Raw genomic sequence first — 24,533 nt, forward strand, 5'->3', positions numbered from 1 at the left:
TAAGAACAAGCACACAAGGACAGGGTGCTTTTGTCTGGGAGGTAGGTCTGGTGTGTGAAGGTCCCCTTATGGTTGTAAATGGCCAGACTATACTCCTTGGCCCTGGATATTCTCAACAATCCTTCAGAGACCAAGGGACATTTGAGTTTTCTTGTATCTTGGTGACTTTGGGAGGGAGGGTTTTCAACAGCCTAATGTTATTTGGATGCTGACAACAAATGCTTCTTGTTTAATGCTGGAGCACTCTGACATTCACCCCAGGTCAGATGTGGATGGGGCTTTGTAACTCTCTGTGACCTGGCCTTTCAAGGTTAGCCTCCCATTGGAAGCTGCAGCCTACAAGGTGATATCTCAAGGCAGGTCTATGCCTGGCCTGTGTAACAATTCTCTTAGCACTGAAAGATCCTCATCTGGTAAGGCACACCTCTGTAGCTCAATTCATGGTCACTACAAAGCCCCTGGCCAGCACTGAATGGTACCTTCCTCCAAAGAGGCAAACCCCAGGTCATAGAAGGTCAGAACAGAGCAACCTCTGAGGGTAGCTAATTTACAGATGGAAAAATAGAGGGTTAGAAAAGGCCAATAATATACTCAAAATCATTGGTGGTAGAGAAAGAAGTAGAACCCATTACTCCTGACTCCAGCTTCTTTTTCCTCCTTGATATGCCCTTGTCTTTTCATGAGGTTGAATGATACAACAAGTCTTTGAAAGAGATCATTGAAATGGGGTCATTCTTGATTTTTTTTTAAGATGGGGCCTTGCCATATTGCCCAGGCTGGCCCCAGACTCCTGGGCTTAAGCAATACTCCTGCCTTAAAAACCTGTGAGTCACTGGAACTATAGGGCATGCCGCTGTACCCAGCTGAAATGCAGTCATTACTGGCTGTTGCCCTTCTCCTCCCAGACTTTTCTGAGACAAAGGACTATTCTTGAAATGGTATAGCTTTGGTGTGCTAAAGCCAGATTTGGGCTACAGGATGGTAAGCACTGAAGAAGGACCCTTAGAATAAAAAGGTGACATTCCAGGACTCTGAGTGCATGAGGATGGCATAAAAAATGACTGACTCAAAAAGAGCTTAACATTGTTGATTGTTATGGTTTAGATGTGAGGTGTCCCTGTAAAGCTCATGTGTGAGACCATGCAAGAAGGTTTGAAGGAGAATTGATTGGGTTATGACAGCCTTAACCTAATCAGTGAATTAATCCCTGATGGAATTAACTTAGTGGTACCTGGAGGCAAGTGGGATGTGGCTGGAGGATGTGGGGCATTGGGGTTATGGCTTTGAGGTATATATTTATATCTGGTGAGTGAAGTCTCTGCTTTCTGATCATCATATGAGCTGCTTCCCTCTGCCACACTCTTCCACCATGACGTCCTGCCTCACCTCAAGCCCCAAGGAATGGAGCCAGATTTCTATGGACTAAGACCTCTGAACCTGTGAGACCTCAAATAAACTTTTCCTCCTCTACAGTTGTTCTGGTTGGGTCTTTCAGTCAGAGCAGCAAAAAAGCCAACTAAAATACTTGTGTTGACATAAAAAATTTCAGGATCATCCTCCAGTTCTGCTGCTAAGTCTCTGGAGGAAACCTTGCACAAATCATTATACCACTATGATCCTCACTTTTCTAAGTTTTATCTGAAAAGCAAAGGGGCAGCTCATATTTGATTAGTAGGCCCCCCTGAAAGGTTATGGTGCTAGATAAAATGGCTTTCTTTCCCTCCTGGTTTGCATCTCAGTTCCATGTCTCAGTATTTTGAGAGGAAAGAATTTGGAAATTTCCAGCCTGATCCAATGGTACATGGTAGTTTGGCCAACTCTAGGTGTTAAGAGAATTTCATGACTCATCGTATCCCAGATCCTTTGTATAAACATAAAGAGTAATAACCATTACGAGTCATAGAATGTGGTGTATCTCAAAGTATGTGTGGCTCCCTTACTTCTGAGGTGTGGAATCCATTCCTAGAGAGGCGAGATTACTTACTAAGGATGATAGTTAGGAAGCAGCAGCACTGGCGTACCACCCAGGCCTGTGACTCCTAGCCCAGTGCATTTCCCTTCTGAGTGTTGCAACATGGCCTCCCAGGATGAAATCACCCCTGGTTTCCTTTGTCTGACATTAGTTTTTTAGCAAAAGAGAAAACTGAACCTCTAGTTTACCACATCTCCACTATTCTCCTCTTCTCTGAAGCTTCACCACCTGGAGTCCTTGAGTATGTTCATGGCCAAGCCAAACTGAGGTGAGTGGGAGAGCATAATGGGACCAAGATGACCTTTCTTTCTTTCCCTCTTCACAGATTCTTTCTTAGGCATGAGACCTCTTATGTGAAGTCTTCCTTCCTGGTGCTCACCTCTCACTATAAAGTGTAGTCAATTCCTCTTTCTCTGGGATCCCATGGCACCTGTGATGGCTGAAAACTGACTCTCAAATGTAAATATGTTCTTCACTTCATAAGAATCAATGGTAGAGAACTCCTGGGCCTTCCATTTAACATCTAACCTAACATCTAGAAGCCCACCGAGTGAATGTGTGCCATTTCCCTTATACTCTTAGTTTACCCAATGCTGTAATTCAGTGAAATACAAAGGCTACTCAGCTTCAGCATACTACGGATAAAATAAGCCACATTTCTGTCCACCTTTTCATTTGAGTCTCACAATAGCTCCTGCTGTTCATGCAAATATGCATATGGAATCAGAGAAGGATAATTAATTTTCAATTTTTTTAATGCTACCTGGAATGATGTATCATTTAATTAGTGCTATACTTGATTTTTTTAAAAAATTAAATATGTATAAATTACTGTGTTGTAAATATTAAATTTGATTTTTGTGAGTTATTTGTTTAACCCTCCTGTGTGCATTTTGGGGCTATGATTTCTGAAGTTTATTTAAATATGCACATTGCCTAAAATGTAAATCATCCATACTTTTAGCGCTAAAGAAAATATCCCCCCAAACTATATGCACAGTGACACTTCCTGCTACCACCAACTTCTCTTTCCATTTTAAAGTGGGGTCTGCAGATAAAACACAGGGAAGGCAGAGATCAAAAAGACTTGCATGCATTATTCTTTGTAAGAACATCTTCCTCTGTCCTACAGTTGTTTCTTATTGGAGCCTGGTGAGTGCTTGAGGACAGGGTGCCTGCTCTCTTGATTTCTCTGGCACAACATGAGGGGCACATACACAAATTGTGTTGGATGAAAAAATCTGGTGGAAAGGGAGTGGAATTGGACAGAAAGGCAACAGGGGGTTCCTGCACAGAAGAACAGGCTGAATATAGAGTCTAGTTAGTTTGAGAAGGTGTGAGACTAGGCTTCTCTGACCTTCAACCTTCTGAAGACATCTCTTAAAAAAAAAATCAAAGCATCTTCCCTTTCAGCATCTGCTAACAGCCAGAGCACCTGGGGCTCTAGGGCCTTGAATGGGAGACTTCGAGACAGAAGACTTGGAGGGTAAGGTACCTGGAAGGCAGGTGGGCAGGCTTCTTCCCAGTAATTCATTTGTCCAGACCCCTTGGGCAGAGCAGGTATACATTCCTACATGAGTGAAAAAGGGTGGAGAAGAGAAAAAAAATGATTGATGTGTAGCACATGGAAAATAGGTTTGGATTTTTAATTCCTTTAATGTGGATTATTGTAAAAATTCTTTCAAATGGCCTCTCTGATATCATTTTCCATGAGCCCATCCTCTTTGCAACTTGCAGGATCTTTCTACAATGGGAATCTAACCACAGTTCAATTACCAGTGGATCCTCACTGTCCTCAAAAATAAATTCCACACTCTTCGTGGTGTCCAGCGCTCTGTGCAATCTGACTCCTGCTGGTTTGAGGCTGCTTGCCCTGGGCTGTCCATCCCTTGGCAGTTTTCTCCCTCTCATTAATCACAGAGACTTTGGTTCACACAGCTCTCTGCAGCACACATGCCTCTCAGTACTTAAACCCTTTAATAAGCCACATTTCTGTCCACCTTCTCATTTGAGTCTCACAATAGCTCTGTGAGCTGTATCACTGTTCCTTGTTGAAAAGTGAGTTCTTGGAGACTTAGAGAAATTAGGAGAGTTTTCTTTTCTTTATTCTTGGTACTGGGGATTGAATTCAGAGAGTACTCTACCCCTGAGCCACATCCCCAGCCTTTTTATGTATTTTATTTAGAGACAGGGTCTCACTGAGTTGCTCAGTGTCTCACTTTTGCTGAGGCTGGCTTTGAACTCATGATCCTCCTGTCTCAGTCTCCTGAGCCACTGGGATTAGAGGCATGTGCCACCATGACCAGCGAGAGTTTTCTTAGTGCTCATTTTCCATAGAGGCAGAGATGGGCCTTTCCATCTCTGAGAGGTTCTCTTTTCTGCTAGGACTGTGACTATGCATGAGGGTGTTGGGAGGCTTCAAAGACTCATTCTAGGGTAAGGTGGGACATATCACCACATATGTCTCTTCCCAAACCTTCACTGTGACCAGTGTACTGGCCACTGGTGGTCCTTCACCCTTTGGCCTGTGAGCTTCTGTCTGACCTCTGGGGTAGCCAGGAGCCTGGCAGGTGGTATGGATGAGACCTGGACTGGAACAGCTCCAACTGTGTTGGAGTCTTGGTCAGGGCATACACTGGGCTACCTTGGGAGACAGATGGATCTGCTCCCCATTCCCCACTCCACCTGGACCCTGTGCATAAAATAAGAACAGGTCTTTGAAGGAAGATTCCTAGTAGGCTTGCCAAATGGCTCTAGTTTGGTCATATGTTATCAGCCAGAAACCAAGGCAGAGACTGGCTGAAGTGGAGACACAGGGCATTTTCTGGAAACCTCAACTCAGCCTCAGGCAACATGTAGCAATTCATTTTGGGACATTCCAGGCTTTCATTAGGTTCTCAAATCTTCCCTTTGCTGTGTTCTATCTGACTCCTTTATGCTCCTAAAAGATCTATGCTCATTGGTAGAATCTGGGCTAGATTAAAATGAGAGGATAAAAAAAAAAAAAAAAAGAAAGAAAAGGACAGGGTATTGGTCCTGAGACTCAGTCTCTGCATCTTAAAATGGACAAAATAATATGAGTTCATGCATGAGTATCAGATGAGGTGATGTGTGAGAGGACAATTTTTGCATTATTGAGCACCCCATACCTATGAGCAGTTGTTCCTTACAGAGTGATTTCAGCTCCCAGCCTATCCAGAGGCCCAGAGAGGGTGAGGTGGGAGGGGGAGAGTATGGAGCGCTCACCTGTGATGTTGTGAAGCATCTTGTAATAGGGCTGATGGCAGGAGTATCTGATCTCAGATTTGTATGTGGTGAGGTTGTTCCTTGTGAAGAAGGTGACCAGTCCATGTTCCAGCTCAGCTGGGGCTCCACAGTCTACAACTAAGAGAGAAGCAGTGAGACCTCTTAACTATCTTTTGCTCTTCCTCTTGTTACCATCTGTTGGATTTTTTCTTCTACAGATGTGCAGGTTATGCAATGAGCACAACTCCAGAAAGCAAAGTTATAAGTCAAGGATGCCCCTGGAATTGTACAGGGTCCAACCTCTGCAGCTCCCAGTGCCCTTGCTTTTGGGGTCTTTCCATCATGACATTACTCTATGATCAACTCACCTGGCCCAGTGTCAATTTCAGAGTAGAGACAACTCTGCTGAGATTTAAGGAGATCCAAGTCTCTTCCCTACCATAACCTCTTTCCCCGACTTCTAGTTCTATTGTGAAATCCTTTCTGCTACTTCTGCCCAAGCATGAAGCCCATGCTCAGTTTGAAAATTCTGGCTGATCTGAACCAAAGAATCTTCCATTCTTCCAGTCCCAACCACAGGCTGACTAAGATCAGTTAATTTGCTCATATTAGAGCTTGGCGCACACACACATACCAAAAAAAAAAAAAAAAAAAAAAAAAAAGAAACAAACCCAAACAAATAAAAAACCCAGTTCCTGCATGAGTACACAGCCCCACCCTGCTGGCTCTCTACAGGCAGCTTGCTCCACCACAGAAGGCAGAAGAGGGTCATGGGTGAATCAAATCTTAGTCTCCAATTTTCTCCAGTTTTTGGTAGCTGGATATTGGGGCTGGTTGTAGTCACAGCATAAGACATGACCAAAGATGCCTGCTCCTCAGAGATGGTTTTTGGGGAGCTTCTCAGTCCTGCCAGGTCTTAGGGGAATTGCTGGCCCTGAGGGATCTCAGCATGAGTCAGCTCAGATTCAGGGCACCTCTTCATGGCCACATCAGAGGCTAAGGGCCCAATTCATCAACGTCTTCTTAGGGGATCCTTTAAACAATGCTGCTCATTTCTTAGGAAATCTTCATATTTGACATAACAACCCATGCCAAAGTTGAAGAATCCTAGAGGAATCATAGAGTTTGACAGATGGAAAGGAGACTGGTGTAGCAGGAGTTTGGTGGTAGCCATCTAGAATATCTTCTTTGTTTTGCCCATAAGCCTGGAGAGGAGACTTGGCTATTTATTCTAAAGTCACCCAGTGAGTGAATGTCAGAGTGAGAACGAGATCTTAAACTCAGTGATCTTTTAGTAAATGGTATTGATAGTTTCTCAGGATTGTTTAAATGCCCTATGTTAAATGGCCTATGTTACATATTAGCTGGCTAGTGGTGAACATTTCTTGTCAATATTTCCAGAATCCTGATGAAATTTGCAAAGTTCCTCCCTCTCCTGAATATCACTTGTTCACTTTGGGGAATAGAGAGGAGAGACTTACCCCGAGTGCTAATCAGACTTTGTGATTTTAATTTTAGGGCTTCAAATTCATCTTTTTAAATTGACTATGGAGTCAACTAACTTAAAACATGTATGATTCCAGGTTTGAGGAAAGGGATGAAGGAAGGGAATAAATGTGTGTCCTTCTTATCCACAACGAAGGCAAAATACAAAAAAAAAAACTGGGCTCCAGTCCCCTTGGGCAAATTGTTTCCACTTTCTTTTGATCACCCCAAACTGGAAACACTCTTATAGTTTGTGAGATAAATGTGCAAAGGTTAATGCCAAGATAATAAGAAGTAATAATATTTATTATTTAAAATTACAAATAGTTTTATTTTTTTTTCTGAGATTCCAAGTGGACTTTCCCGCCTCTTTAGGAAATGCCATTGACTGGTACCTACATATTGAGATCATTCTTGTCTCCCTTAACTTTTTAGCAATTCCTTTGTCTTAAAGCATCATCAAGATCTAACTACCTGGCTTCTAGTAGAAGAATTCTAGGGCAGTCCTTGGACTTGTGTGGCTGGTGCTGGTGGGGAGATATTTTCTGGGTAGAGGGGCTATTTTCACTGCACTCCAGAGAAGCAACTCTGCCCACTGATACAACTGGTCCTACAACCACAGAGAGGGGGGCCATGTCCATTGGAAAAGAAAGAGTCTGGTCAGCTAGTGAGTGAGGAAAGGGCACACTTTTCTTCCCAAGTGTACAATGAGGTTAAAACCCATGTATCTCAGGGACCTTGAGGCAACCTCTCCTCACAAGAGCCCTGAGCAACTCTGCCTGGCACAACCAGTGGGTGTAGATCCTGCATCCTCAGCGAGGCCATCTTTGCTTTAGAAAGGGTCCTCCTGAATTTTCTCTGGCCACTTCCACACCCTGGAATCCAAACACACTTCTCTCTCCCATTTCCTTGCTCACCATTCTGGGGCATGGGGGACACCACCCTATACCCCGTCTCCACTCTCCTCTCTGTCTGCTGTTTATTCTCCTCCAGATACACCTTCGTTGGTCTGCAGATGCTTCTGAGTCTCTTTACCATAATCTGGGGACTTCCTAGGGAACTCTATACAATTTGCTCACCCTGGCACTCAGTCCAGAGATGAGGTCCCAGTCCCCTTTCCAATTTCTTCCCCCGCTCAGTGTGCCCATCTTCCAATGTCACCAGACCCATCATTGTGTCACTTCTGCCTCCACTTCCATGCCATACTGCTGCTTGGGACACTCTGTGTCCATGTGGCTACCCCAGAGGCCTTGGTCAGAAAACTAGTTCTTCTTGAAAGCCATTTTTAATCTTTCTAACTGGACAGGGGAGCTACCTTGTTCTGGAATTCTTTATTCATATCTCTTTGGTGGCATGATCTTATGTTCTCTGATATTGCAATTATTTGAGCAAGTATCAACTCTCCTCTTACATTGTGATTCTATTACACTAAGTATGAAGTCTGTTAATACTTTGTGGGCTTACAAACATGTATTCAGCTGGCACTTGTCTTTAGTAGCTAGCCCATCTCCTCTCAGAGTTGTCTCTACCCTAGGATGGCACCTCAGACTCCAGACTGCTCATTGTCTATACTTGCAGGGTTCTGTCTTCACCAAGTGGCCAGTTAATCTTAAAATCGATAGGTAGCCACCCTCCAATTCAGGGCTTCTTTAATATTTGTGTCCAGACCTTGTCCAGGCTGCTGATCTCAGCCCTTTCTTCATCATTGTTTATAACCTAGTGATGTCTGTGGTCCCAGAGCTGAGGACCATTGCTTTCACGAGCATTTCCTATCCTTTTAAAGTTGTCAGTGAATTTTAGGAAACACAACACTTGTAATCCCCAGGGGAACGCACCTGTAATGATGGAATTTTAGCTCTGTGTGATGTATGGGTGGAAGGAATACTTCTGTGAATGAGAAAATACCCAGATTCTCAAAAATGCACACTGGGTTATTACTCATTTTAGCTACTCATGGTTAAAAAGGTAACAACAAATAAAAAGTTTAATGTCATCAAGTGACTAGCATTCTGGCCTATTTGAACTTGAAATGTGAACCAGATCAGAAACCAGTGCCCACTTCGATCTGGTTGGCCACAAGGCCACATGACTGGGCATTAAATCTTGTGTTTCTAGAACTGAAGGCATTTTTCCTTTGAGAAGAGTACAATCCACTTACAGATCCTTAAAAAAATTTTCCCACTGTCTTTTTATCATTTTCTGGAGTAATTTTGAGTGGTGACCAAACCCTCAAGGGGATAATTTATTCTCATAGCACAGCGGCTCCCGCTGCTGGGGCTGTGTGGCGGGGCTCAGCCTCCATCCTAATCCACACTGAAGCGGGCAATGGAGTGTTGGTGGGTGGGGAGGGGTGGAGCAGCTCTGGGACCCCGGGGTCTTTGTGAGTGATCCATTCCTGGATGTCTGCACTGTGTGGGGTTCTTGTCATTCACTCTGTCACTTGCTCTGACTCGGGTTCGCTCTCCAAATCGATCTCGCTTTCTGTCACCATGGTGAAGTCAAAGTGGGACCAGGAGACGCAGAGAAAGGAAGCAGAGAGAGGAAGAGAAAAAGAGAGAAAGAAAAGAGAGAGAGAAAAGTTAGCAAGCAAAGCAGAAACAGTTCTTGCAGGAAATACAGAAACCATTCCATCAGAATCCATTAAGAATGCAGGTTAGGAACAGCCAGTGTGAAGGACAGTTTGGGACTGTTGAATTTGTACCATTCTGAGAATTTGCACTCATACTCGCTGGCTCCTAAGGATTATAGATTCTTTCCCTGCAGGGAGATTTGCATTTATCTATTCTAAACCCTCACTTGACAGTTAGAATTCAGAGAATACCAGGACTTGTCATCACAGCAAAGTGAAGTCAGGGCTGGGACAATCATCCATAATTCCCACTTCCTGTTCTGGTGCATCTTTCTTTACCATATACTGCACACTTATTGTTTGTTCCCAGCCCCTTATGCCTCTTAATTCCTCACTCTTATCTTTGCATCTTCCATAGGATCTAGCATAGTACATGGTATAGAGAAATGCCATAGTAAGTATTGATTAGGCAAAGATGCTGGATATGTCTGCATGGGAGCTGTCATCATCCTAATCCAGGCTGTTTTCTTGAGTACAACATGGCAAGGCATTCTGTTGCATAAGTCACACAAAATAGTGCTAATACTGTAGTGCCTTACTCTATCAATGCTCTCATTACAACACAAAGTATGTGTGTGTTTCATCAGGGAAAACTATTAATAATGTTTCCTACTTTCCAAAAGTGTGTCTGAGAGAAAATAAACCTTTTAGTAGTGAAGGGTGATGCTGGGGGCTGAAAAAGAAATAAGCTTTTATTAAGCTTTTGCTTATTCCTGCACTCTACAGGCATGGTACATATATTAAACCAGTTAGTTCTCATAGCAATCTTGAGGGAAAGAATCTGAGGCCAACAGAAAATGAGTAAATTGCATAGGGACACTCATCTGATAGAATTGTCAGATTCTGTCCTAAATATCTCAAATCCCCCTTTCCCTTTTTCAAAATGACCCTTGCTCTCTCTTGGTGAGTGCCTTGCTCAGCATCCAGTCATACCACTACTAAGAAGAGCTGTCGAGTCCCTCCTATCTAGACCTGAACTTTTCCTTCGGAGTTCTGGATTTAAGTCTGCACAGGCTTCCAGTAAGTGTTTGCTGAAAATTTGTTGAAGTCATGCGATGCTCCTCTCTTCCCATACTGGGACCTGACTGCAGCAACATAACCATATAAAAAAGGAAACAAGCACATTCTGCTTCCAGTTCTGCCTGGCTTTTGCCTCCAGAAACCCTGCGGCTTGAGAGCACCTCCTAAGGGCAGTGGGAAGAGATCTGTCTTCCATGATGGATGGGAGCCATTTAAGACAAAGGAATAGGACAGCACTCCTGAAATGTGGATGAATGGGGCCAACCCCAATTCTTGACTTCTCATTTCTGCATTCTAAAGCAAACCCCTGCCCTCCTTCCTTCCTTCCTGACCCTTTCTGTCACTGTGCGTGCCTCTTCTCATCACTGTTGCCATACATAAGTTTCTAAAATCGCTGTCCTTATTACTCTTGTATTGAAATGCCCTGGATGTGGAGGGAGAGGGGCTAGTGTTTGGAAATCTGTATTCTTACAAAACTCAATAGATGATTTACATGGACTATATTATTTTAGAATCACTGCATAAATTCTGCTAGTCCAAATTCTTTATTGTCAAGTCGAGGTAAAGGATCTGGTTCATGATCACAGAATAGGTCAGGGTCAGAGTCACTGCAAGAACTCGGACCCCAACAGTCAGTGAAGAGTTGTGTTCCATGCTTCAACTAGGTCTACTATGCTGACCCCACAGTCATTTTTTCCAAAGTTCCAAATCAACTCAGAAGAGTTAGTGGCCATGGGTGGTGGTGGCCATGTAGAGACTAATATGCTTACTCAGCTCTGGGAACCTGTGCCACACTGGTCTCCTGAATTAGCAATTGCCAGAGCTGGCTTTAGACCTGGAGACATGTATTCCTCTAGCAAATCTGGCAACCTGTTTGCAGGCTGAGGTAAATGGTGTTTAGAAAATAAACTGCCCCCACCCCACACACAAAACCACATTTGTTTGGGGATGCTAAAGTCTTACTGCTAAAAGGGGCATTAATACTGTTTTTGTCTGTTGAGTTTCCACCCATCCCTCTCAGAGACTTCCTGCCAGGCTGTCACCCCGGTGTGATCTTTGGTCTGATCCCAACAGCAGGAGGGAACTCATTATCCTTATAATCAAGCCATTTGTTTTTCTTACTTTTACAGGTGGGAATCTTGTTACTCCATGTCCCATCCTTCAGGCACTCGATCTGAAATGTGTCCATCTCCACATTATCCTGGAAAGAAACCAAAGAAGGGAGTGGGAAGAAGGAAGGGGTGGAGTCAGTGTTTGCTTCCCAGAAAAATGAACTCAAGTTCCAAGCCTCACTGTCCTCAATGGGATTTTCCACCCAAGTCTCCAAGGCCAAGTTTGAAGATAAGGAAAACATAGATATTGAACTCATATTCTGCATTCGTACCATGGAGAGGCAATTGAGGCACAAGAGGCCTTGGGCAATTGTCTCTGAAAGAATAACTGTAGCCTTGTCTCCTTTTTCAGAGACTGGTTCTAAAACTTGAGCAAGAGGTCAGCACCACCTGGGGGCTTGTTAAAACAGATTGCTGGCCGGTGTCTTCAGAATTTTTTGATTTAGTGGGTCTGATCTAACCAAGACTTAGCATTTCTCGTAAGTTCCCAAGTGATGCTGATACTACTGGTCCAGGGACCTTTCATTGAGAACTATTCCTTGAGAACAGTGGTCCTCTAGCTTGGCTGCACTTTAGGCTCATATAGAGAACATTAAAAAAAAAAAAAAAAGAAAGAAAGAAAAAAAAGAAGAAGCCAAGCCTCAGTTTCAACCCCAAAGATATTGCTTTAATTAATCTCAACTAAGATGTAGGAGATGACTTTTTTTTTTTAAATAAATTTTTAAAGCTAAGTAAGAGAATCATTGTCTCAGACGGTGGAAAAATAAGGAGTACCTGTCACCTTTAAAACCATTATTTCCCTTTCCAGGCCCCACCCTACCCCCATAAGCCTGATGAACTTTATTAAGGTTGTTAGCCCTGATTAGAGAGCTGTACAGCACCCCCACCACTTGCTTTTTAAATCCAAGCCAGCCCATTCTCTGATAAAAGACTTTTGTGTCACTTCCAGAAGCGAGAGACAATCTGGGACACATGCTTTAGAATTTCTGGAACATTTGGGAGGCTTTTGTGGCAGCTAGGAAATACTGTGCTGGCACTCTGCCAAGTTCCAGCAGCCCATCTGCCCTGGGGAACTCTTGAGATTTTCTCTGGCCTTCACCCAGGCAGGCGCTGCACCTTCAGCACTTTGTAGCCTGTGTCACAGCTGACGAGCACTTGATCTTTGAAGGAATATGTGGCTTGCAAGGGCTCAATTTTCCCATGGACAGGAGGTTGTAGCTCAGGGCACTCGTTTCCTGGCAGGAAGCAAATGAAAGGACAGCAGGTAAGAAAACAGAGGAAAAGTCTGGCAGTAGAGGGCCAGACCCACAGAGCAAGGCCTGAGGGAGGAGGGAAATGACAGAACTGCACGCAGACTTACTCCGAAACCAGAAGCAAGTCACTTTCCAAATTGCAAGCCCCCACCCCCGATTGCTTATTATTAAAATTAGATGGTTGGCCAGATGACTTCATGATTTACATGGACTATATTATTTTAGAATCACTGCATAAATTCTGCTAGTTCAAATTCTTTATTGTCAAGTCGAGCCACTGCAATAACTCTGGATCCCAAGAGTCAGTGAAGAGCTAACTCAGGGTTGGGTGGAATATTAAGTGTCATTGACTCCAACACTGTCCTGATGTTTTCTTTACAACATTCTCCACAGTAGACACCCAACATCTTTTTGCATTTCTATAAGACAGGGAACTCAATTCCTCCCAAACCTATAACTCCTACATGTGGAATCCTCGGATTAAATCAACAGAGTTTTCCTATTTAGCTGAAATCTCTTCCATTGTAAGTCTTACTCACTGGACCACGCAGAGGACCCCAATTACCCCTTTTTTTCCCCAAGACCCTTCTTCAAAGCATTTAGAGACTATGAATCATATACTTCTGAGACATCTTTTCAAAAGGTTAAATCTGACAAGATCCTCATGGCCGGAGCTTATCCCTGACACTTTTTCCTGGACAAACTCTCTTTTGTTAATTTCCTGCTCACTCCTCTCCCCAGACTGGGCACTGGATAGGCTAGTGCAGGCAGAGCCAGGGTTTCAGGGTCTATGAAGTCACACCTGGCTGATGTCCACCTCTTTCTTCTTGAGTTATTACAGACCTCTTGGGTCAAATGCCTCTATCAGGATTGAGCCAGGACTGGCTGCCTTGGGGAGCTGAGGAATGGGACCTGTACGCTTTGCCAGTCAAGGGGCCCACAATGAAACATTGGAAACTACAGGCCCATGCTCAAATTCCAGCCCCAGACTTAGAGAAGGCTGGAGCTGAAAGGGCCCTTTCCAGGTCTAGTGAATCACTGTGTGAGGGGTGGGGTTCAGGAAATAAGATTTCTATTTTTTTTTTAAGTCTCCCCACACGATGCTGAAATACAGCCAGTTTTGAAAACTTCCAGTCTAGCTCAAACTCAACATCATTGATGTGCTGGGGCCCCTTTTACAGTAGGAAACTGAGTCAGCAGAGAGCATATGTCTTGGTCCCAAATTTCTCAGCTAAGAGTCCCATCAGGTCACCAGAGAAGTTCCAGTCCTGCATCCCCTCCCAACCACCCTCTCTGTGAATGTTGAGCACAGAGGCTCACTCAGGTGAGAGGGGAGAAGTTACCTGCAGCTCTGTACGAGAGCCTCCAGCCCCGGTTCTCCCCTGAGTTATCACTGCGGAACAGGATCTGGACACTGTGGCTCTGGGTACTGATGGGTTCTGGGGCTTTCTCTCCACAGAAGGGTCCCAAAACTTTTGAACCAGCTTTAATCTAAGAAAGGCAATACAGAGAAAGAGAAGAGTCAAATCTGAGCAGCTGAGAGCACTGCTGCAGGCAACTCTTCTGCACTGCTCTCTGGAGTCTTCTGGAAGCCTCCGGGTGAATCCATGATTTTCACTTATGGTTTGAATGGGCCTTTCCAGTCACCCAACAGTTCATCTCCACTCTCTCATTTTGTAATTTACAATGGCCTAGGAAGTGGACAAGGTAGGTTAATAATCCTCTGCTCAAAGACAAACTTATTGTGGCTCAGAGGACATAGCCTTGTCCAGTACACAAAACAGATGAGCTCTCTGTTGTCAAAGAATTTGCAGTCGAGTAAAGAGAGACTGATAAAAAAAACAATAAGCAACATAACACAGGTATCTCTGCCACCATTTATATAACAGACAGTAGTATAATAGCTAGTAACTTTAAATGGGTACTCAAAGAAGGCCTCGTGGTGAAGTAACATTGAATCTGATGTGTAGGGTGAGTAGGAGCCTGTTGTTTGAAGAGGAGGAGGGAGGAGCATTTTCCAGGCAGAGAAAATAGCTATGAAAAGGCCAAGGCCAAAGGTGGGAACGAGCTTGGCAAGTGTGGAGCACAGGAAGGAAGCCATGAGGCTGGGACAGAGGGAGTGGCACGACCTGAGGTTGGAAGAGCAGGCAAGGGTCACATTGTGTTGAGGAATTTATGTGTAATTCCAAGTGAAATCTTGATCCAATCTACTTTTTTTTTTTTTTAACTCTCAAGACTATGGGTAAATAGACTATATAGAGTGAGGGTGAAAGCAAGAAAACCAGCTGGGGAGTTTTGCAGTTGAGCACAGGAGAGGTGATGGGGCTTGACTGGGACAGAGGCAGTGGAGAAGGAGAGAGGGCAGCAGGAAGTATGGGCTGATCCAGAGTCCCCCATTCCCAGTCCTGGGTTCTTCCTGTGCATTTTTCCTTCCATCTCTGAGGACCAGGACCAGGACCCATTAGGTAGCATTTGGTGACTTCCACAATCTTGGGTAGCATCTTCATCTTATCATGGAGAGGGGGCAAAAGTGAAGCCCCAGAAAGTAAAGTGACTAGCTGAGGTTCCCGTGCATAGCTCTGGGAACTCTGTGTGGTAGCCAGAATTCTAAGACAGTACCATAACCTTCACCCCTGGTGTTACTTTGTGATTATGTTTTCTTACATGGAAGAAGAGGTTGTTTTTTTATCCCCTAGGGGACAGTAGAAAGGGACCTGAGAGCAGCTTCTAGATGCTAAGAGGAACTCTGGGCCATCAGAAAGAAGATGGGATTTCAGTCCTACAGCAGCAATGAACTTTATTCCTACAACTACAAGGATCTGTTAATAATTTAAAATGACCCTGAAAATGGGATTCTGCCCCAGAGCCTCAAGGTTCGAATCCCATCCAGTTGACACTTTGATTTCCATCTAGGGAAACCCTAATCAAAGAACCCAAGTGAATCTTCTGGGTTTTCTGTCTACAAAACAATGTAAAAAGAATTGCTGTAAGCTGTTATGTGCGAGGCAGTTTATTACACAGCAATGAATACTCCTGTCCTGTGTTTCCTGCTAGTCCACCTGTGGCCAAGCTGCTTCTTAGCCTCTGAATTCAAGTAGGGGACAGGACAGCCTCTAAGTTGTCAAGTTTTCTTTCATAGACTCTCAAACTTCTCCCACTGTAGACAACTTCATTTATTTTTTTGTACTGGGGATTGAACTCAGGGGCACTTAACCACTGAGCCACATCCCCAGCCCTATTTTGTATTTTATTTAGAGACAGGGTCTCACTGAGTTGTTTAGTGCCTCGCTGTTGCTGAGGCTGGCTTTGAACTTGCAGCCTCCCAAGCCACTGGGATTACAGGCGTATGCCACCCTGCCCAATTGACAGCTCCATTTTTGACTGTCTCATTTTATGGCCCTTTCATGGAGGGTGCCTCTGTTCTGCCTTCCATCTGTCTTAGGCCAGCTCACTGCACCTATTTGTACACTTGAGTAGCACCCCTTTTTCTCCCCAGCTCAGTATTTCTCCTGAGGTCAGACTCCAATATGCAGGTCCACCTGGATGTTTTGGCTGGTCCCTCTCTAAGAATAGCTGATTTTCTTCCTACATGTCTAAACAATATCTCTTCTACTATCCCAGCCAATAGCATAAATTTAGGCTACCTTTGCATCTTATCTATACTAGTAGAATCACCACAAATTCAGTGGTTATTGGCCTGTGACATTCTCTTTCCTCTTTGTTTGCCTTTTGCATAGTCTCTTCTCCCAAGCAGGACCAGCAGCATAACTTATGGGTACATACAGTGCAAGATGAAAATGTGGATTCTTTGTTCAAAATACATTAAGAAGTTCAAGATAGCAACAGCAGAACAGTAAATCAACTATGGGTTCTTTTTGAGTATAGAGCCTTGTGAGACATGGACAGATTGCAGGTCAATGAAACTGAGTGTACCCCCAGGGACTTTTGCTAATGCAGACTTGACTCTTGGACTGTCTATCTCAAACCATACTGATGGCCAGGGAGCTTGCTTTGGATCATGGAAGATTCTTATATTAGATCTAATTAAGCTGGTAGATGTTATCTTAATAATGACTTTGATAAACTAGCTGCCTGGCCTTCTATCCTGAGATAAGATGAAAACAGCAGAATATCAATTTTCCCAATTCAGCCAAGATTTTCCAGCATTCCCTGGACAAACAACTTCTGCAGGCTTACCTTGATATAGTCATAAGGGCAGGGCACCTCAGGATGGTCCTCAATGTCAAAAATGTCCTCGAATTGCAAGCTGACCATGAAACCCTCCTCCAGCTCAATGTTGTAGAGGCATTCAGAGCTCTTGGGGTAAGGGTTGGGGTAGTCAGGGCTGGTGATCAGGCCGGTCCTCTGGGTAAAGAGGTTGTCACTGCACTCCACTGTGGGAAACATAGCAGAGAACATGGCACACCAACACCACAGCAGACCCTTGCCTATGTCACTGTGATCCTTCTAGTGCCAGGAAGGAACCAGTATCCCCATTTCACTGATGGGGGGAAACTCCATGAAGGGAAGTGATTTACCCAAAGTTAGATACCTAGCAATTTGCAGTCAAAACTCAAATGCAGACGTCTCTGTCTGTCCAGAGTTATTTACCCTGTGTGATGGCACCTCTCAGCAGATTCTCTGCTACTTGTGAGAAGCAGGAAGGACTCAGATAATGGAAGGGGCTTGGGATGGGGCAGTCATGGGGTTATCTGGACCTCTTTGACCCTACTCGCCCCCTTGCCCAGACTTCATTTAGGTCTCTGCTCAAACCCTTCCTTGGTCCTATCGTAATATAGACCTCACACATACCCTCCTCTCTCCCAGCCCTGTCCTTCTTTTATTTTTTTCCCTTCACCATTATATTCACATTTTAAGGACATATTCATTTTGATTGTTTGCATGCAAGAACACCAACTAATCTATTTATTTCAACATTACGCCTATTTCTTTTGAAGCCAAGAAGATTTTGTTATTTTATGAAAGCAATGGAGACGCATTTTTCAAGATGCTTAAGGCAGAATGCTTAAGGTTCCTGCTTGCTGCTGTGCCTGGCCTTCTGCTTCCTTTAAACCAGGTGGTGCCATCAGGCCTAAAAAGGCATACACTGTGTTCTTTTCTTGGGCTTCCAAAAAGTCATCCTAGTCCCCACAGTACTGGCTGTCATTGAAAATCTGAGGTGGCAGGGAGGACCCTGTGGCGGGTCCACTATTCTCAGGTGCATTTTCTCTCATCTGCTTCTGATTCTCTTCATTGGCTACAGTATCTTTTTCTATATAGCCTATTTTGTTGGCACCAAGCACATCTTGCTGTTTCTTCTTAATCACTGTAGAGCTGGAGGAAGATGCAATATATACACAAATCACCATCCTGGGACCAGCGGCTGGCAGTTGTCTGGACCCTGGAAAGAGGGCTGTGGAGCAGCTGCAGCGGTGGCTGGGATCCAGCTAGAGGCTGAACCCCAGCCATGTCCTTCTTATTTTTTTCCTTCGGTGCTTCTCATTGCCTGACATTATGTCACATATTAATTTGTTGGTTTCTTTGGCCCACTAGACTGTGAGTTCCATGAGCTCAGGGATTTGACTTTGTTCTGCACTAGAGTTATTGCAACCAGGGACCTCCGTCCTGGCCTGGCCTGGCCCTAAGTTAACCCTGCCCAGGCACCTTTGTTTACTGCTAAACTTTTGCCCTTGGCTGACCCATCCTAGAGCTGGGATGTCCTTGCTTGCTAAGCCTTTGTTCATCCTACTCATTTGCAAATGAAAAAAACTGTAGCCCAGAAAGGCGGGCATGACTAACTTGAAGTCCCACAGAACTTGCAGATCAAGGTTTAGATTGAGGTCTCTTAAAGTCCCATCTGTTTTCATTTTCTACACAAGCATTCTCATAGGGGTAATCTCACCCCAAAGGGGACTAAAATTGGTTCTTGGTAGGAAGACTTGCTGTTCTTATGCATAATGCATAGACATATAGTGCATAAGCAGATATACAGCATGTCTGTGGTATCAAAGAGAAAAAAAAAAAAAAAAGAAAAAGAAAAGGGCTTCTGGGTGCGGAAATAAAGACAGATTGAGAAAACTTGCTCTACCTTCAGCCCTCCCTAGCCTCAGTATAGAGTAGATAGCTAATAAATACTTACTGAATAAGAATAGAAAACATAACCCTCCCCAAGAAAATGAACCTGCTGTTTTTGTCTTATACTGCTTTATTCTGATGAGTAAGTATTTGGGCTTTATTCAGAAATGAGCAGTTTTTGAAGGAGAAAGAAAAAGAGCTCCTGTCTACAGTCTCACCTCCCTCTGATCTTGCCTCACTCAAGTTCCGAGTGAGATCCCTGGGTCACACAAATCTGCTGGCAATTCCCCAAGTGCCTCAAGTTCTGTCACACCTGTGAATATTTGCAGAAGCTGTTCTCCCTGCATAGAATGCCCTCCCTCTCCTTATTCTTTCACATCTGCCAAGGGTCATCATCTTGGGGGAGTATTTGTCCACTTCTCCAGGCCAGCTCAGGTCTGATTGAGCTGTCTACACTTCCTTCACATAAATGTAGCAAATGTTGCACTTTCGGCATCTAACCATTTGCTTATAGGACTATTGCCCCAGTAGTCTAGGGACTACTGCTGCAGAGTGGCTGAGCCCTTCCATCTCTCCATCTCTGCCTCAGTCCAGTCACCACAGCATGGCTACCATGTTGATGGGGGATGAAAACAGAGAGAAGGGGTGGAAAGTTTTTCTGCTGCCTCTGTTTTTGCCTCTATGCTTCTTCCTTTTGACTGAGTTTCTCTCTGTCATAGAGAAACTTAGAGGCTATCAAAAGCAAAGAGAAAAAAGAACTGCTGGGAGAGGCTTAGTTCATGGCTCAGAGAGAAAGGACTGGGGACCCCAGGTTTCTCCCTACCTTGGTCATTAGTTCACCCTCTGTAGGAAAAGAGACAGGACCTATTCAGCACACATTCTGCCCAGGAAGATGGCCTAGTAGCCAAATATTTTCTCTTGTATTTCACTGAGAACAGGAACCCAGGCTTCCAGGCTGAGGGAACGTTATTTCAGTATCTCTGTTCACATGGTATCTGAAGCACACCTCTAACTTCATTGTTAATTGTCTATACTGTGTATCTATCTTTCCTCTGAGCCTCTTCTAATTGTACTGGAAGGTGTGGCATGTCATGGCAATGTATAGAACCACCCCCAGGCCCTACCTCGGCAGGTCCTGTTGTCCGTGTGGAGGATGTAGCCAAAGCGGCAGGAGCAGTAGTAGCCGCCAATGTAGTTGTGGCAGTAGTGGTCACAGGACAGCTCCTCGTCCTCCCTCTCCTTACACTCGTCCACATCTGCAAGGAAGATAGAGCCTCAATCAGGGCATGCGTGATGATGAAGATGACCCCCAACATATACAGCACTTAGTGTGGCCTGCTCCCTGGCCACTGGGGGTTCAGGAGTTGTCTCATTTAATCATTACATAAAGCCCAGAGAGAGTCATTATCTTCGTTTTACGGATGAGGAAACTCAGAAAACTGGATCAGCTGATCCCAGACCTCAGAGACTCGGATTTAAACCTAGGCAACTTGACTCCTGGTAGAAGAACTATCCTTTAACAGCAGCAAGCTCAGGGCTGTTACTACCCCTGTTTTATAGATGATGAAGTAAAGCCATAGAGATCTGGGGTGGGCTGGCTGCAGAGCTTGAGTTCTTAACTTCTACTTCATGTTGTCTCTTTCTTTCTTTCTAAGCCCCTAGTATGGGTCCAATCCTGTCCTAGGCATTGAGTATACATTTCTCCTAAAGGGACATATGAATAGCCAATAAGCTCATGAAAAGATGCTTATTATCATTAGTTGTCAGGGGAATGTGATTTAATCATAATGAGATACACTATAGAGCCAGCAGAGTGGTTAATATTAAAAAATTGACAACATCTGATGTTGGTGAAGATATAGAGCATCCAGAACTCCCAGGCATTTGTGGACTTTTATAAAACGATGTGATGACTTTGGAAAAGATCTGGCGATTTATTACAAAACTAAGCATAGCGGCCCTATCACTCAGCAATTCTATTCCTAAATATTTACCCAATAAAAGTGAAAGTATATGCTCACAAAAAGACTTGTACAAGAAGATTCATAGAAATTTTATTAATGGGAGCCAAAAAATGGGTAGAGCCCAGTTGTCTCTCAAAGGGAGAATGGATAAAAAATAATTATAGTATATTCATACCATGGAACACTATTCTGATAGGAAAAGGAATAAATTACTAATGCATGCAGCAACATAAGTGAATCTCAAAAGCATAATGCTGAGTAAAAGCATTCACCCCAAGATATATTTTCTGTGTGTTCATTTATGTGAAATTTTAAAAGAAACAAAATTAATCTATGGCAGGAAAAAAAACAGAATTATTTCCACTAAGGGAATTGGGAACACGGATTGACTTGGCAGGAACATGAGCCAACTTTCTGGGTTGATGCTTAAATTCAATATCTTATTGGGGGTTTGGGTTACACACAAATATAAATTTTAAAAATTCAACAAATATATACTAAGATTTTGATTTCATTGCATGCAAATTTTGCACTAAATAAAAAAACTGAACAGATATAAAACTCTAGCAAAATTATACCCATGGAGGAGTATTTAGGAAGGTGTTTCCTGATGTCTGCAATTACTTTGATGTATCAAAAAAGATGAATTGATGGATGAACAGAAGATAGATGGGTAGACAGGTGATGACATTTGCTAATGCTGTAAGACATGAATGGTAGAATCTGTGTCGTGAGTAAACAGGTGTTTGCTGTCTAGGAGAGGACACGGACAGCTTGCACCTTTACCGAGAACAAGAGACTGGAGGATGAGCCACCCAGTCCCCCCACTTACCCACAGCCATGTAGTGGGCATCAAAGCCCGTGAACCGCTCCTCATTGGAAAAATCTGACCGGAAAGTGACGGACATGAAGGAACCAGGGGAGAGAACCACTTCTTGGCCGGGGGTCTGCTCTGTGTCCGTGGTCTCCCTGCCACAAAAGGTTGCCAGCACCTGGTCTTCAGTTTCTACCTTTGAGGTCAAAGTGAAAGGGGACAAGATGAGCAGCTTCACACTTAGCTTCTTTCCTGATCTCGTGGAAGAAAGAGACTAGGCAGCCTGGGAAGGGGGATGAGAGATTCTTAGACTTGAGGAGAGAGAGACTACAGCTTAAGTCAATGTGGCCATCTGATCAGTTGCATTCACATTGTTTAGTTCCACAGGGGTAGCTTGATATTTGTCATTCTTGTTGCCAGTCAAGTGGCTTAGTTACTGAAAATAACTCAATGTTAAAATTCCAAAGAGTTAGATAACCCTGCAGATGGGTTCTCCGTACAACAGAAACTTATCACATTTCCAAAGAAAAAAGACTGTATGTACAATATAAATCAATCATTGGGCATCCAGTGTGCCTGCTGCTGAGCAGAGCATGAGATGGGGATGATGAGAGAAGAGGAAGACTGAGAGCCATGCACAGGAGAGCAGTGTTCAGAGTGAGGAACGGACCCAGACAGAGCTAATGTGCAGCCTGGTAAGTGCTCCGATAGGAGCAGCAGGAAGAGGTGAAAGATCCCCACCAGGACCCCGGCTACAGGAGATTAGGACTGCTCTTTATAGCTGTTTCCTCAAAGCATGCAATAGCATGTGGCACATAGCAGTTGTCCAATGAATATTTGTTCACAAGAACTAAAAGAGCAGACCTATTCTGAGAGCTATGAGAAGCCAGGGTGCCTGTGAAGACTGTAGGAAGAGATGTACTGGGAAGGAAACGTACAAAGTAGATTATGGCTGATGTTGAATGCCATTAATTCTGTAAGTGGAAGACATGGAAAACTTTTGAACAGGAAGTCGTGTGATATAATAGATAATCTTAAAAATATAAAAACTGCTTATTGGTATCATACAGAAAATGTGCGTGTGTGTGTGTGTGTGTGTGTGTGTAAGATAGATGGAAACTTTGCATACTTGCTGATAAAATTCCCGGCTTTGGAAGAGCTAAAGGTTCTGCTTGAGCTCAGAAAGTGAAGCAGGAATTCTACATGGTTGCCTAAAGCTGATTTTGTGTGTCTGGTTTGGGAAGCACAGTGTAGAAGCTGGTTGGTAGAGTTATTTGACAATGAATACTTGACCTACTCTATCATCTTACACCTAACTCAATTTTTTAAAGCTTGCATTTGTGTTTGGGATCTCTGGGCTGATGTTTTAGACACAATACAGGCAAAAATCTTCCCAGGAATGATTGTTTCTGTCTTTCAAAGTCACTGAAAGAAAGTTCACAAAGGCTGTCCATCTCTGCTAGCTTCCAATATATTTGTTGTTTTGTTCATTAGCTTAGTATGCCAGAAGTATCTTGACATTTGACACTTCTGTTTTGAAACTAATGGTTTATTTATTTAAAATAAGAAGGAGTTTTAGAGAAAAACAATTTGCCCTGGCAACAAAACACAAGGACAATTAATCACTAACGCTGGGAATTGAAATGTAAACAGAAAATGAGATCATGGCTTTGCTATTTTTTCTCTGCTGATACCAGTGAACTCACACCAGTCTTCTTATGCAGAATGTGCCCTTCTGCACACAGCTGAAAATTCACTTCCTCGACTGTCCCAGCTGCTGTATTATTTTGGTTAACTGGTTAAAAGTTCACCTAACTGTAATTTTTTAAAACGATTTTCTTTTAGGTACAATATTTCTTTTTAAAAAGTGCTTTATCTGGGTGCGGTGGCACACGCCTGTAATCCCAGAGGCTTAGGAGGCTGAGACAGGAGGATCAGGAGTTCAAAGCCAGCCTCAGCAATAGCAAGGCGCTAAGCAACTCAGTGAGACCCTGTCTCTAAATAAAATACAAAATAGGGCTGGGGATGTGGCTCAGTGGTCAAGTGCCCCTGAGTTCAATCCCCAGTACCCAGCCCCCTAAAAAACAAAAGTGCTTTATACAAAGCCCTGTTTGAAGTGAAGCCTGCTTCAAACCCTTTCTTAATAATCCATGGACATTGTTATGTACTTTAACTATCACATTCAAAGAAGACCGCTGGGGATGCTGAATTATGTAATTCTTTCCGTGCATGAAATTACTGCCGAACAACACGCCTTTACAATCTTATATCTTCTTTATGTATTATTCCATTTCCTGTCTTTTTATTTTTAATATGTTATGAGTTAGAAACCACTTGAGTTGCTCTTCTTGGAACTTCATTAAAAGGAGACTAAATAAATAGAGAGTGAGGGCTTGGGAAAGGGATTCTTCTGTGCATAACTGCATGAATCATGTGCTTCTATCTTGGTGACCTCAGTTTTGGAGTAATGTAAGTTGCATGAACCTGGTAGATGGAGGTCTTATGTCCTATTCCTAATTCTACCTTAGACTACTCTATGATCATCCCACCCCTAGCTCTAGTTATCCACCTGTAAGTCAGGAGTTGGAACTTGCTAAACTCTAGATTCCCTTCCAAGTTGGATATATTAGCATTCTTACAAATCGTCTTTGTTTTTTATTAAATCAACCAACAATGAGCAAGAGTTTCAACACAGATCGCTGCTGCTTATGAATGAATTTAAGCTTATTTATGATTTATATCTATGTGTTATGGTTTAGATAATAGGTGTCCCCCCAAAGCTCATGTGTGATACAAGGCAAGAAGGTTTAGAGGAGAATTGATTGGTTTATGAGAGCCTTAACCTAATCAGTGCATTAATCCTCTGATAGAGATTACTGGGTATAACTGTAGGCAGGTAAGGTGTGGCTGGAGGAGGGTCACTGGGGGCTTGCTTTTGGGGTACACATTTTGTAACTGGAGAG

At 43.5% G+C, this 24,533-nt stretch overlaps 1 protein-coding gene and 1 pseudogene across 2 annotated transcripts in view; both read right to left on the reverse strand.

Annotated features, from left to right (window-relative positions):
* The window catches only part of Masp1 (MBL associated serine protease 1), a 63,950-nt gene that overhangs the window by 15,430 nt on the left and 23,987 nt on the right, over nucleotides 1-24,533 (reverse strand). For both annotated transcript variants that reach the window (XM_027951518.2, XM_027951517.2), the window contains exons 3-10: nucleotides 21,589-21,766; nucleotides 19,917-20,048; nucleotides 16,915-17,111; nucleotides 14,061-14,208; nucleotides 12,581-12,699; nucleotides 11,475-11,553; nucleotides 5,219-5,356; nucleotides 3,468-3,542 (exon numbers count right to left, since the gene is read on the reverse strand). In XM_027951518.2, the coding sequence (XP_027807319.2) occupies nucleotides 3,468-3,542; nucleotides 5,219-5,356; nucleotides 11,475-11,553; nucleotides 12,581-12,699; nucleotides 14,061-14,208; nucleotides 16,915-17,111; nucleotides 19,917-20,048; nucleotides 21,589-21,766 (1,066 nt within the window). The remainder of the gene's footprint in view (nucleotides 1-3,467; nucleotides 3,543-5,218; nucleotides 5,357-11,474; nucleotides 11,554-12,580; nucleotides 12,700-14,060; nucleotides 14,209-16,914; nucleotides 17,112-19,916; nucleotides 20,049-21,588; nucleotides 21,767-24,533) is intronic.
* LOC114105115 (adapter SH3BGRL pseudogene) lies at nucleotides 17,730-18,086 on the reverse strand (annotated as a pseudogene).

The sequence above is a fragment of the Marmota flaviventris genome, chromosome 8 (assembly GCF_047511675.1).
Source record: "Marmota flaviventris isolate mMarFla1 chromosome 8, mMarFla1.hap1, whole genome shotgun sequence".
Classification (NCBI taxonomy): domain Eukaryota; kingdom Metazoa; phylum Chordata; class Mammalia; order Rodentia; family Sciuridae; genus Marmota; species Marmota flaviventris.